This window comes from Harpia harpyja, chromosome 7 (genome assembly GCF_026419915.1).
Source record: "Harpia harpyja isolate bHarHar1 chromosome 7, bHarHar1 primary haplotype, whole genome shotgun sequence".
Classification (NCBI taxonomy): Eukaryota; Metazoa; Chordata; class Aves; order Accipitriformes; family Accipitridae; genus Harpia; species Harpia harpyja.
The window spans coordinates 39180713-39195146 of record NC_068946.1 but is presented as its reverse complement, the minus strand read 5'-3'; the positions used below and the strand labels follow the sequence as shown (position 1 = coordinate 39195146).

The 14434-nt window shown below is 64.7% G+C and overlaps 1 protein-coding gene across 1 annotated transcript in view; it reads left to right on the top strand.

Moving 5' to 3' along the window:
- The first annotated feature begins 492 nt into the window (after positions 1-492).
- The window catches only part of ASIC4 (acid sensing ion channel subunit family member 4), a 65851-nt gene continuing 51909 nt past the window's right edge, over positions 493-14434 (top strand). Inside the window, exon 1 of the mRNA XM_052793148.1 lies at positions 493-1161. Within this exon, the coding sequence (XP_052649108.1) occupies positions 508-1161 (654 nt within the window). The 5' untranslated portion in view covers positions 493-507. The remainder of the gene's footprint in view (positions 1162-14434) is intronic.

Genomic DNA, 14434 nt, shown 5'->3' with positions numbered 1-14434 from the left:
GTGGCCAGAGAGCCGTTGCCCCCTAAGACACAGCTGCCCACGTACCTCTCCTGAGCTTGGGGTCATGCAGCCCTGCCCCCGGGTGGCTTCTATATGCCCTGGCAGGGGGATGTGAGGAGTTTGCCTGCCTCTCCCTCCCGGGGGAGCCCACGCTAAGTGCACAGAGATGGTGGAAGTAGAGCAGGACTCCAGCTAATTGCCTGCACCCCCAGGGGACAGGCGCTGAGAACGCCCCGAGCTTTCCAGGATGTTTCAGCCTCTGGCTCCGGTTCCTGCAGGATGCGGCAATCACTAAGTACGTCTGTGGTCTCGGCACTCAGCAAGCTTCCCGCTCGGGGCAGGGTGTGGGCAGCACCATGCCGCACCGGTCCCACCCCGGCGCTGGCGCACGCTGCCTGCCGCACAGCCCAGCCCGCCTGCCTGCCCCTTGGCCGTGCTGGTCATCCACTCCTCAAACCTCCTCCAGCACCTTCGGCTTAGCAGGGGGAGGCAGAGCTGTCTGGCAGCATGTGGCTGGAGGAAGACCAGAGGGCCCCCCCATGCCCCTGGGGTCCTCCCCAGCCCTTGGCATCCCTTCCTGCGGGGGGCTGCCCCGACGAGCACCCAACATGCGATGCTCCGGCCCCGCAGCGGCGCCCATGCAGCCTGGAGGAGTTTGCCGGCCGCTCTACCCTCCATGGCATCCAGCACATCTTCCGGCACCGGCGCTACACTGCCCGAAACCTGCTGTGGTTGCTGGCCTTCCTGGGCTCGCTGGCCCTCCTCATCCACGCCTATGCCAAGTGCATGGGCTTCTACTTCCAGTACCCCCACAGCACCCAGCTGGAGGAGGAGACGGCGCCCAACAAGACCTTCCCCGCCGTCACACTCTGCAATCTCAACCCTGCCCGCTTCTCGCAGCTCTCTGGCCATGACCTGTATTGGGCAGGGGAGATGCTGGGTCTCCTGGATGGGGCTGGCCAGCCCCTGGTGCCGGAGAGCCCAGAGAAGAGCAGACTGGAGGCTCTGCTGGGGACGCTGGCCATGAGCGAGGAGGAGAAGAGCCGCCCCTTCGACCTGGAGGAATTTTATGGGCGCGTGGGCCACCAGCTGGACCTGGGCGAGATGCTTGTCCACTGTATGTTCGGTGATGAGGAGTGCAACGGCAGCAACTTCCAGACAGTGAGTGCCCAGTGACAGGACGTTCTGGGGGGGCAGGGAGGGCTGGGCATGGCCCCTGTGCCAGCAACCGCAGCCTGGGGCACTGCTGGCGTGCTGACAAGGGGATCCTAGCCCCCGGTGACTGGGGATCAGGGGTGGGGAAAGCTGCCAGGGGCTGGTTTTTGCAGGCTGTAAGGCTGCCTGGTTTGATGTGGGGTTTGTCGGGGCTGGGGCAGAGCCTGTGCGGAGCAGGGGTGCGCTGGGCTGGACTGGGGGTGCTCTGGCAGGGCTCGTGCTGTGAAGCCAAGCTGAGAGGCACAGGGAAAGGGTGCATTGGGGAGCCCAGCCCTGGGACTTGCTCAGCCTGGATCAGCCCCAGCAGAGGCAGGCTGTGACCCGCAGCCTTGCTCCAGCCCAACCGGGAAGCCTGGCTCCTTACCCCTCCTGTGGGCTCTGGGGGAGAGCCAGGCTCCCGAGGGCTTGCGGAGGGAGGGAAGATAGATCCCTGCCTGGAGGGCTTTGGAAGGGAGAAAAGCATATCCTGTCCTAGCAGAGCAGGGGCCAGGGGATGGGCTGCATCTAGGCAGTAGGGTAAATGAGTGGATGGAGGCATAATCCTGCCCTCCCAGCCAGCATGGGGATATGCCTGTGGGCACCAGCACAGGGAGGTGGCTGAGCTGTAGTGTTATCGGAGCTGGAAGAATTACAAAAGCTCGTGAAAGTCCCGGTGATGGACGCCACGCAAGCGCCCTTGCCTCAGATGCTCGGCACAGGTTTGCACAGTCCCAGTTCGGCTAAGGGTGAGGGAGAGCCACAGCCCTTGCGTAGGGGTCCGGGGAGCCACCCGTGCCCTGCTGGGGTGGGGAGAGCCAACCCACGGGGGCAGGCAGGGCTGTGCAAGGACAATGCCCCACGCCGGGAGCTGGCACCCCAACCCTGCCATGCCACTGGCTGGCGGGCAGCCTGGGGGGGCTGCCTAATCCTGCCTGCAGCCTCCGTGGGGCACTGAGCGGGTGCCCACCGCTGCCATGCTGGGCTCTCCCGGCTGGCAGCCGCTGCTGGCTGGCAGATGCAGAGCTGCGAGTCGGGAGGGTCTCTAATTTAGCGTGACGGCTCCGCTCATCGCACTAATGAGAACAAAGCAGGTCTGCCGCGCAGGGCCCTGCGACCAGGTGTCAGGCAGCTGGCGGGAGGCACAGCCGCATGCCGGGGAGAGCGCCGACGGCGAGGGGGGACCCGCAGCCGCCTGCGTGGGCCAGTTCATGCAGGGCCGTGGCCACCGCTAGAGCCAGGCTCCTGCCACACTCCGTCATCTTCCCACCAGCCACAGAGCCGCCGGTGCCCAGCCAGGTGCCGCAGGGCTTGGGTGCACGTCACCCTGGTGCGCAGGAGCCAGGCGGGCATTGCGTGGGGATGCGGGCAGGGCAGAGGTGATGCCCAAGAGGGAGCCACCACCTCCCCTCCTCTCTTTGCTCCTGAGTCAACAGCTGAGGATTACAGGGCTGTAAACAAGGGGATCAATGGTGCTGATGGGAACATTTCCTGGTAATAGCTCCGGCCTGTAAAACACAGCGCAGGGGGAGGAAGGGGAGGCTCTGCTCTCAGAGCTGTTAACCCTTCCCACTCGCAGCCATGCGCTGGCTTCTTGGTGGTGAGGGCTCGGACTCGGGCTTGCTGGGGCCAGGCTGGGTGCCCCAAGCCAGGCAAGGGCTGGGTGCTGGTGGGGTAGAGGCTGTGCCCCGAGGGCAGCAGTGCTAGCAGCTCTAGGGGCTATCCCAGCCTTGGGGACTTGGGTGACCAGCTGTGGGCCAGGCTGCTGTGCCTCGGCTTGGGCAGGCACCCTGAGCAGAGCCGAGGTGATGTGCAGCAGTGTGCCTGGCCGCTGGGCACGCAGCAAGGTCAGTGTTTGTCGGCAGTGGGATGCTGAGCTGGTGATGCTGGAGAAGGTGTGCCGACCTCTGTGGCTGCGGGGTGGCTGGCCTGCACTGCTCGGAGATGGATGCAAAGAGGCAAGTGTCATCCCAAGGAGGAGCTGCCAGCACTGGCGGGAAATGTTAATGTCGTCGTAGAAGGATGCTCAGCCCTGGTCTGTGGTGCATGGGAAGACAGGGGCTGCTACGGGCAGATGGGAGCAGCCACTGCAGCATCCCCTGGCTCCTGAGCAGGGCAGAGAGTGCCGCCAGCCCTTCCCGGCAGCCTGGGCTGCAGGGCTTCAGACAGGTGAAGAGGCCTCTTTCTCCTGTTTGCAGGGGAGGGTGCCCAGGTGGGTTTCCTTCACCTTCCTCAGGCACCTCCCAGGGCACCTCTACCAGGGATCCCAGCCTGTTCTCTTCACTACCATCCCCCTGGGAGGAATAAGTACCCCAGCAGGCTCCAGGCTCGGGCACCAGCCCTGCCCCTAACTCCCACCCCTGCCCATGCCACAGCTGCTCGCCTCACTGCCAGCCACCTTGCTGCTCACCTCCACGCACAGGCTGCCCTGAGGGTGCCACAGCCCCTGCACACACGCCTGGCTGTCCCATCACCCCAGCATCGATGCCTGCTTGTGCCCTCCTCCGCAGGACTCCCCATCACCGGTGCCACCCCAGGACACTGCCCTGCAGCCACACAGCCACACCGCTGCATGCTGCACGCTGTCCCTACCGCCTGAGCAGGACAGCGGGTGGTGAGTGCTTGGCACACGAGTGGATGCCTGCATCCCTCGGTGGACATGGCCTGGCCACGGTGCCCTCCACTCACCCTACTTGGGGCTGGCAGGTAAATGTCAGCCTATTTTTATCTGCTCCCTCGCGGGGCGGCTGTTCCTTCCATTCGGATGAGCAGATGTACCTCCATTTCTCATCCCGCTGGGGACCAGGGTTAATCTCCCTGAAATTCACCTTCCCTACTTCCCGGAGCCACCCTCCCCGGGGCTGGGCAGTGGGAGATCACAGACTAATCCTCCCAAAATGAGCCGGGCTGCGGTGGGCTCTCCACGTCACACCGTGGCTCCCGAGGGCGTCACCTGCGGGTGGGGACGGCCAGCTCCCCCCTCCAGGCTGGCAGGGGCTGCCTCCTGCCAGCAGCTCAGCGAGGCTGCACGGGGCCAGGCTGGCTGTGGAGGATGGAGAAGGCACTGGGGTGGAGCGGGGATGTGCCATGGGGTTTGCTTCCTGCTGGCTCGCTGTGGGGCTGGGGACACGGGACTTGGAGGACGACCCAGGCAGCATTGAACAGCATCGGTGCAGTGTGTAGCCAGAAGCACAGGTAATGGGACTGCAGCCAAAACACCCCTGGTGAGCACCGCCTGTGTAATTATACCTGTTTCCAGTGGTTTTCCCAGCCAGTGCAGACCAAGGCACCGCCAAGGGGCTGGCATGGCGGCCACGGCCACGCACTGAGTGGCGGTGTGTGTAATAGCAGGGCTGGTGGGTAATAGCAGCCTTGGAGTCCATCAATAACCCCACTCCCTGATGGATGCCTCCCTCCCCTCTCCTGGCACAGCCGGCAATTAGTTACAGCAATGCTTGCCACTCTCCCCACCGCATCGGCACTGGTAGCACCAGGGCTTTTGGCAGGGCGTGGAGGTGGCTGTGCAGGTCATCCAGGCACCCTCACCTTCACTCCCACCCTCGTGCCTCAGACAAGAGTGGATATTTTAATGTTCTATTAATAGTTTTGCCCCCTTAAATTATTGATCTGAATTTACAGCCAGAGCTGCCAGCTTCACAACAGGCTTTCCCAGGAATCAATCTGGGATGCTGCACAGGAGATTGGGGGCAGAGGGGAGGGTGGGGGGTGAGCCAGCCAGGCTTGGGGCATGGCGCAGGGCTGGGCATGGGGGGCAGGACGGTGTGGGGCTCCCCGGGCACCCTGCTCACCTCCCGCCTCTGCTGAGCTGCCTCAGGACGATGCTCTCAGTGCTTTTCCTTTGTGAATGCTGAGCCCAGGCCCTTCCTTCCCGGCTGGCAGGTGCCAGCAAGCCCTGGGCAGCCGGCGGGGACGGCACTGCTATCTCTGCCGCCCAGCCGCTGCCTGCCTGCTCGCACCCAGCTGCCTACGGGAGCATCTGTGCTCCAGCTCACCTCCCTGAATTATTTAAAGCTTCCCTGGGTGCCGCGGGAAGATGATAAAGTCGGAACCGGGGATGGATGGGGAGCTGGGGCAGCCGGTGGGGAGCTGCTCCTGCCCGTGCTCAGGGTCTGTGCCACCCCCCGGACGGGTCCCTCTGCAGCCAGGCTGGCTTTGGGGACAGGGCTGACACCCCCAGAGGAGCCGGCATGGGGCTGTGACCCTGCGGCTGGTGGAGGAGACGTCACCGACACGGGAGACGAATGTGTTGCCCCTCCCGCGAGCACCCAGGATTGTCCCCAAGGGTGCAGGCGGACAGGTCACGCCGGCAGGCAGGGAGCCGAGGCAGGCAGAGGCGGCAGGGCCAGGCAAGGTGCCCCGGCGCGGGGGTGGCGTGGCGGCGGGGAGGGCGGGAGGGGGTGCGCAGGTGGGGGAGCCCCCGGCCCTCTCGAGGCTGATTGCGGATCCGCCTGGCAGGGGATGCGGAACCTGCCGAAACGGCGGATTTAATTATCTCCGCGGAGCAGCGGGAAACCAGCAAGCGGGGAGGGGGTGGTGGGTATGCAGGGCTGGGGCGTCTCGCGGGGGGGACAGCGAGGGCTTGATCTAGCATGGCTGTGCCCCCCACAGCCTCCAGCCCCACGGCAGCCACCCACTGCTCCCATGCCGAGAGCCCCCTCTCCCGCCTCCCCTGCAGGAGGGGCACAGCCCCACGCTGAGTCAGGGTCCCCATGTGGTGCTGGGGACCCCCTCAGCCATGCACCCCCTCGCAGTCCCCTCCCCGGCCCCAGCACTGCTCAGTATGCTGCACGCTCCCTCTGGGCACTGGGCAGGAACTCTTCATTTCACACATCGTTTCCTGCTGCTGCTGCAGAGCCACCCGCAGTCCCATCCCGGTCCCCCTTCGGCTGCCCCTATCCCCATCCCCTCGGCATCAGCCCCTCAGCTGGCGCCAGGACTGCTCGGTGCACGCTGCTGTCCATGTGCCCTTGGCATCGCCCATGGCCATCACACCCTGTCCGCTGGGCACTGTCCCTTTGTCACCACCTGCCAGCCCCGTACACTCAGCACTAATCCCTGGCACCAAGCCCCATCCCCTCCACCCGGTCCCCTTATCACTGCTTGCCATCCCTGTCCCCTTGGCTCTTCCAGTCCCCCCCTGCCCCCTTGGCCCCTCTCCTTGCCAAGGGGCACTCCCCACTGCCAGCCCAGCCAAACTACCCCTGCCTGCTCTGCTCTGTGCCTCGGCGGGGGAAAACTCTGCTATTCTCCCGAGAGGTGGGCCCTGGCATCCCAGCCAGCCTGGACCTGGGATGCTCCTTGTTGCCCCAGCTGCTGCAGCACAGAGGGGTGCCTGGCCCCAGCGGTCCCCAGGTGTGGAAGAGTTAACAGGCAGGGCCGGTTCGCCCGCCTCACCAGGCAGGAGGGGCTGGGAGATGAGGGAGCAGCAGGAGAAACCAGGAGTGATCAATACCGTGTGCTGGAGCTGTGCACAAATCGCAGCTCGGAACCATAAATCTCCCTCCCATCACAGGCGATGAGGATGAGAGAGGAGCTTATCTCCCGGCTGCGGCGCTGCCAGCCGCTCCTCCTACACGCGCCCCGCCACACGCCGCCATGGGACTGCGCCAAGCGGGCCGGGAGCTGCAGCCCCCCCATCCTGCCGGGCACCCCAGGGCCTCCTCAGGGCAGGTGGTGGGTCAGTGGTGGGGAGGCTGGCAGCTCCCCACTCGGGCATGTATATAGCTGGGCTGCATCCGAGAGGAGCAGGCACATGGGTTCAGCCAAGGGCTGGAGGCCAGGGTGATGGGCTGGCTCTGGGCAAGACATCCTGGCCCGGCTGAAGCCGCTCTGGCTCTCCGGCTGCTCCTGCCAGCCGCCTGAGATGAATCATCCCGGGCGAGTGAGTCAGCTGCTGGCCCCCCGGCCCCCGGCCACCTTGGCAGCAGGGCTCGGCAACAGCATCCGCTGCTCTTCCTCACCCGCTGCTCTTCCTCACCCACCCCTCGGCACAGCGGCGGGGCTGTTGCTGCTCGGCTTTCTGCAAGGGAAGAGCAGCGTGGGGGCATCCAAAGGCTTGGGGAGGGACAGACAGCATGAGGGACTCGTAGGGGTCCCCAAGAGTGACTCCAGTGCTTTGCATGTCCCTTCCCAAGCCAGAAGCCGGCTGACCCCCGTCTGAGCACCAAATGCTCCAGGCAGGCTCGGACCACGGGCACGTGGCAAGCAGCCTATCACTGGTGTCTGGCCAGGATCAATTTAATCCGTCCGACCCAAGGAAATCCAACTCAGCCTGTTCTGGAAAGCACCAGCAGCAGGCAGGCAGGCAGGCTATGCTTGCGACCCCGTCCCATGGCCCTGGCCAGCCTCCAGCTGCCCCAGTACAGCATGACTGGTCACTTGCCAAAGTTGGGGTGAGGCCAGGGCTGCTCTGGCTGCATCCAGCTCACCACCGGCTCTGTGCCGGCCTGCTGCTGCCCAGAGCATCCCCCAGCTGAGCCAACCAACATCCCCGCACCCAGAGGAGGGCACACACGCTGCCACTTGCACTGCTGCATGCGAGCCTGGGGCCTCCTGCCAGAAAAAGCCCAGCCCTGTGCAGGCAGCGCTGGGCCATGGTGCCCTGGTCAGGGGAGGACCAGGACCCATCACTGGGCGCTGCCTGGACCCAAGCAGGAGGCGGTCCTGGCTGCCAAGGGCTGGCAGCTGCCACCATCACGCCCAAGAGCCCGGGCTGGCATGGGTGACGTGACACTAGCCCAGTGTGGCATCGGCCATGAGCTGAGCCCCTGAAGCAGGCAGGGGTGGATGCTGGGACCCTGGGCCTCCCTGGGATCTCCCAACCAAGCCTGCCCAAGAGCAAATGGCTGTGCAGTCGGCAGCTGAGCCGGGATGGATTTATTGATCCAGCATCCACAGGGGCGGGAGCTGGGAGGGGCTCGGGCTTTGATCAGCCTCCCGCAGATGAGGCAGACATCAAAGGCTGGTGCGTGGGCAGTGGTGGCCTCTTTCTGGGACAGCAGGGAAATCCGGCTGCTGTCCTGCTGGGCATGGCCTCGGCTGGGGCCTGGCTGCCCATGGGGAGCTGTGGCTGGGCTTGGGCAGCCAGAACTGGCACCCCCACCCTTTCTGGTGGTGCTGGGGAAGGGAAAGGGCTGGCAGGGGCCAGGGCATCCCTGGATGAGGCTTGTCCCCGGGGAGGCAAGGGGTGCCACGATGATGGGCAGCCAGCCTCCCTCTCTGTGCTGCCGGCACTGGGGCATCCACCATCCCTGGGAAAAGCAGCAGGCCAGGCTGCAGCTGCGTCCCAGGGGATCACGGGCAGTGGTATGGGGCAGGGTTGGCCCCACGGCTGTGCCCGGCTCTGCCCCAAAGGTGGAGGAGTGGGAGAGGTGAAGGGAGCAGGGCAGATGTTAGTGCAGCTGCTAAGCAGGGGTGACAAGTGGGATAAATGAGCCCGGGCTCTCCAGGGGCCAGTAGATTAGAATCAATAGGAAGCAGGAATAATTTATTTGTTTGATACCGCCTGTTAATTAACTGGGCTGATGTGTGTGATGGGGAGCGGCAGGAACACCTCCACCTGCTCAGCTGGTGCCTCTCCGTGGGGGCTAAGAATGGCATGGGGAGTCCCATCCCCACCAGCGCAGCACCCATCCCCGCTCTCAGCACCGGGGCAGGATGGGGACAGGAGGGGACGGCGTGCGAGAGCTCCCTCAACGGCTTGACAACCTGCAGCGGGGCACGAGGCAGGGAAGGGGCGCGCATGGGGACGCTGCATGGCTGGAGGGCCAGCAGTGCGCACGGTCCCCTGGCTCAGCATCCCCTCCCTGCCCTGGGAGGCTGCAGGGAGCAGGGGGCTGGGGCTGCGGGCACCACCAGGCCTCATCCTGCGCCTCCGCGGCTGCTGCAGCACCGGTGCGGGCCACGTGCCCACTCCACCAGCCAAGCGTGCCTCTGACCGGGGCCACATCTGAGGGCTGCCTCCACCTCCTCCCGTGTCTGCTCTGTCCCCAGGGCGGCTGGCTGCGGGCTCGCGCACGTGTCACCCACACTCCTGGCACGCGTCCTTGGCCCTGCTTCGCCCGCATCCTGCCGGGCTCGCCCGCGTCCTTGGCAGCTCCAGTGGGAAGGGCTGCGAGCACAGCTGGCTGGAGACTTGCCCCAAGGCAGCAGCACCCTCGCCAGGGTGCGGGCACACAGCCGTCCCCAGGCCCCCGCCGGCGGGGTGCTATGCTGCCCTGGCTTCACGGCCCTGCCTCAGCCCCCTGGCCCCAGGCAGCACCATCACCTTCCTCTGTTTTTTTTTTAAAGAATAACATTTCTGCTAAATACTTTAATCAGATTAGTAGCAGTGTGTCTGCAGTGCTGTTAAATCAATGCTCCCCAACACATCTCGGCGGCTAGAAATCAATTACTGTTTAAGCCGTGCCTTGGTCCCTGGCCTGCGATCAATATGGGAGATGTATTACTCTCCCGGAGTCTTTCCCACTAAAAACCTTTCATTTGTATAACAGGAGCTCAGGCAAAGTACCGGTGCCCTCCCCTCCCGCCTGCTCCCTGGGGACCAGACAGCCCCATCCCAGCCCGGCGCTGGGCAGCTGGCTCGGGAGCTGTGTGCCACTGGGTTAGGACAGTCCTTGCTCCATGGGGAGATGTGTAAGACTGGGTCAGCACAAAGGGGTCCCCCACACACTGGGGTGGCAGGTTGGAGACCCATGGGCAGGGGTGCCTGGAGCCCCCGGGGCTGCCTGGCCCCTGCTCCAGTGTGGCTGGATCCCCTGCCTGCCCCAGTGCCAACTGCCCCGGCTTCTGCCCATCACTGCATCCCCGACCAGGGCACTGCCGGACCCAGGCACCTCACAGGGAGGGCACCACCACTCCCCCTCGTGCCCCAGCCCCAGAGCTTTGCCCCTCTTCAGCCCCCTCTCCCCACAGGGCTTTTTACTCCCTCCTCCATCCTTGTCCCATAATTTGGAGAGTGAGCGCCATTATTCATGATAAGGATCTTTAATTAGCTGTGAATATTAATGACTTACTCTGTAATTAATCATGCTTTGCATGCTGTGGAGGGGGTAGCTCCCACCACCACCATGGCTAAATATGGGTGGGGAGACCCGCTCCAGCGGCAGGGGCAGCCCCAGGGTCTCACCCCATCCCGGGTGAGATGCGGGGCCCGGGGTGAGGTTGCATGGGGTGCTGAGCTGAGACCCTGCGTGTGGGGCAGGTGCCACCAGCCAGTCCTACTGCTTTGGGATCAGCACCCCCACCCGCCCCATGGGGAGAAACTGGCCCTCCACAAACACACCAGCAGCTTCCCAGCCGGAGGGTCCAGCCTCCCGCCCCCAGGCCGGGGCTGAGAGGTGCTGTGAGGCACAGCAGGGTGCTGCTTTCACCCTGCTCCCTGCCCTGGTCCTGCTTCAAGAGCTGGGGGCAACCTGGGCTGTGCTGGCATCATATCCCCCACCCAGCTCCTGGGAGTGCCTGGTGAGGGACAAAAAGTGGCTTTCAAGGCATCCACGTCCTCTTCTGTCCCATGCAGTAGGCTCCAGGCTGGGTCCTGCCTGGGGGCTGCCAGGCCAAAGCACCTGCCTGCGCAGGGCAGGTCTGCATTTGCCGAATCCTAGTGTCACCCCTACGCAGCTGCGGGTGCCCTGCCTGAAGCAGGCAGGAATCATCCTGCCCACAGCTCCCTGCACTCTGCTCGCCTGCCTACACATTGCCTCTTGGCTCCTCCTGGCAGGGAATTTGCACAGTCCCAAATCCTGCCTGGTTTCCCCAAATGTGGCTCTCACCTTCCCTGCACCGAGAGGAAACTGAGGCACCAGGGCTTGTAGCGCAGGGACAGCCCCCACACTGGTGTCACATGCTTGTCCCCATCCTGGCACGATGGGGACGTCCCACGTGCCAGGTGGGAGCGCCAGGGCTGGGTGCCCTGCCTGCCGTGGCAGCGGGTGGTGAGCAGAGGCGCCCGCTGCCCGCCGGAGTCCCCCCGCCTGCCCTCGCCAAGGGCTCCCGTGAGGGCAGAGTTTGCTTAAACAGAGACAGATTTAACTATTTCCATTACAGCGAAATGATGAGGCCCATAAACTTTATGGCTCCGTGCGCGCGAGAGCGGCTCTAATGGCCTTCGCCATCTGGAGGAGACGGCTCCGTGGGGGACCCGCCGCCCGCCTGCCCGCCCACCGCCAGGACCCGTGCGCCGAGCCAGCACCTTCCCAGCACCAGCACCGGCGCGGGGCTGCCAGCACCTGTGGGTGGTACGATGCCGCCGGCTCCCCGTGCGGGGCCGGCTGTGTTTGACCCCAGTGTGATCCTGCCGTGGAGCAGGTGAGCTGGACGTGGAGGTAGCCCGGCTAACGCTAGCGCTCGGGGGGGTCCGCAGCCCTGCCTGCACCCACGCTGCAGCGGGGTGATGGGAGGGCACCCCTGGGTGCCTCTTCCTCCCATCTTCTGCTCCCCTGCTTCACAGGGGTGGCCTGGGCGTAGGTAGTCGCTTTGGTCCTGCCTGCGTCTCCAAATGCCGTGGCCTCTAGCATGCTCCCCGCCACTTCTCCGCTGGTGCCGTGCTGCAGGATCCGTCCCCGGCAGGAGCAGGCAGGCTACCCGGCGAGGCCATGCTCTGCACACCTGACCGCCCCTGAATAGCCCCTGCCTGATGCCTGCTGGCTTCAGATTGTGGCAGGGATGCGGGGGGGCTGTGGGGCGCCGGCACCAATTAGCCCCTACAAAGGTATCGCTGCGATCCATGCAGGGATGCTGCCGGGCTGGTGGTCCAGGCAGGGTGCTGCGGGCACAGCTCTCTCCTCTGGAGGGGCAGAGGGACAGATGGGTGCAGGTGAGGACACACAAACCATCACCTCCGTGCTGCTAACCCCTGATTTTTGTGGCTCCCGTGGCAGCACCCCATGGCACAGAGCATCCCTCCATGATCGTGGGCCAGGCTTAGCGTGGGGGAGCAGGAGCGATAGGTAGGCGGCTGCATGGCCACCGCCAGCCAGGGCAGGAAGGCTCCGGGGCTGCCAGCTGCCGGCCCCGCGCTGCGAGCGAGCGAGGGCTGCTGGCACCGTGCTGCAGCAGAGGATTAGGTTTGGTGCAGGAGAGCCAGGCGAGATGCTTTGAAGTCTCATGAATATGAATCAGTGGCTTGGGGCGGGAGCGGAGGGTCTATGGCTAATCTCTCCCTTGCCATGGTGACAGGTGTGACAAACAGCATGGGGGCCGCGAGGCGAGGGCAGGGAGCAGGCAGGGGACAAGGGATGGGGCTGCCCTGCCTGCACAAAGGGCAGCCCTGGCAAAGGGGGGCAGGCGGTTGGGGTGTGCTGGCGTGCTGCACCCGGGGCTCTGCAGTGCACCCCAGGGAGCCTCTCCCATCCTTGTGCCCGCCCGAGGTCCCCGCCCCCCCACCCCGGCAGGGTGCTATCCCCATAGATGCTGGCACCCGCCAGGCTGCGGGCCCAAGGGCAGAGGCGGCAGCGTGGCCGCTGGCAGTGCCCAGCTGGCAAGGCACTGAGGGTACACGAGCTTAGCGCCGGCGGCCAGGCAGGGAGTGCAACGCAGGCAGGATGTGGCCCTTCGGGGCCAGCCGTGCAGGCAGCGGGCAGCCACCTCGGCTCAGCCCTGCTGGGTGCTCGGGCAGGGGTGCAGGCACAGCTGGGGCTGGAGGGACCACAGCTGGGGAAGGGACCCACCCCTGTCCCCTGCTCATCCCACCACCAGCCCAGCCCTGTAGGAATTGTTAGAGCCCCCGCAGGGCCCAGCCGGGTCCCATTGATCCAGGCCCCGGTGCCATCTGCTCGGTGGTGCTGTGGCCCTGCCTGCCGTACCCCAGGCTCCATGGAGATGTCATGTTTGGGTCTGCTCCTCCTGTGACAGCCTGAAGCCCTCGGTGCTCTCCTAGGAGACAGTAACTAGAGCGGACGCTTGCTCCTAGCAGGACGTGACTGGGGCTTGCAGAAGAGTTTCACAGATCAATTTGGAGGTTGTTTTGATGCTCTCCTGGTTGCAGGATGGCGGTGGCAGCTGCTTGCTCAGCCCAGGGGACCATGCATGGACAAGCATTGGCTGGCAATGCATGGTGGGGCTCAGTGAAACTGTTTGGGCTCGTACGAGCCACAGGGCAGGCTGTCAGCTTCGCAGCCCCACGAAGGCTGCGGATACTGGCAGCGAAGCTGCTGTTTGCTCTGAGGGGTGCCTGGAGCTGCCCTCTCTCTCCCAGCACCCATGGCCCAGGATGCTGTGCCTCCGGGCTGGGCCAGAGTACTGAGCAGGGAACGCTGTCCCGGTCTGGAGTGCTTTCCGGAGGACAGGGAAGGGAAAGCGAGGGCTGGAGCGACGTCGTGGCAGGAAGACAGACAAATGCAGAGCAGATGTTTAATTATCAGCACAGCGTTCTCGGATCCCTGGAAATCTCTGCATCCAAATGTAGATCTTTTACGAGAGCATACGCTTCTGCTGAGAGCTGGAGCTGTAACATAGTGCCCACAAGTCGGTCACCCCACCTTCCCATGGACCGTGTATCGCCAGGACTGGCACGGTTTGCCTCTGCTGTTGATGGAGCACCCGTGGGGCTGAAGCTGGGCTGGAGAGAGCCACCAGGAACCGTGTGCAGCCCTCGGGGATGAAGCTCTGCTGCAGGCTTGCAGCCCTGGAGGCAGGGCCCGCCGTCCATCCTGCTGCATCACGCCCTGCAGGGACACGCTGGGATGCAGCAACTGGCCCCGGTGCCCAGCCGCAAGCCTGGCCAAGAACAGGGGCAGGCAAGGGCTGGAAACTGCCTTCTCCTTACATCCATCACCTCTGAGAGCTGGTCCCTACTGGTCCAAGCAACTCGTAGACATTTCTTAAAGTCCTTTGAGACCTTTGAGGTCTCTGTTTTATACTGTAAGAATCGCTGGGTGTAGGCGTGCGTGGCATCCCTGTGGACAGGCGGTCTCTCCTGTATCTCACATCCCTCCCGTGGCCCTTGGCTGTTCTCTGGCACACCTCGGGGAGGTGGAGGGCTCTGCCGTCTGCAGAGCAGGAGCTGGGGGAGGCGCAGGCAGGGCAGGCAGCGGAGCCACCCAGGGCTCTGGGCTGGCCCGAGCTTTGCGCACTGCTTGCCTCTTGGCTGCTGGAGGAGTTGGAAAGGCTGCCTGCCCTGCTGTGGGCCACGTGCCACTGTAGGTCCCTTGAGACAGGGATGTGCTGTAGGCCCCTTGAGACACCCCAGCGCGAGGCTGCAGCCAGATGTGGGCCTTGTCTCCAG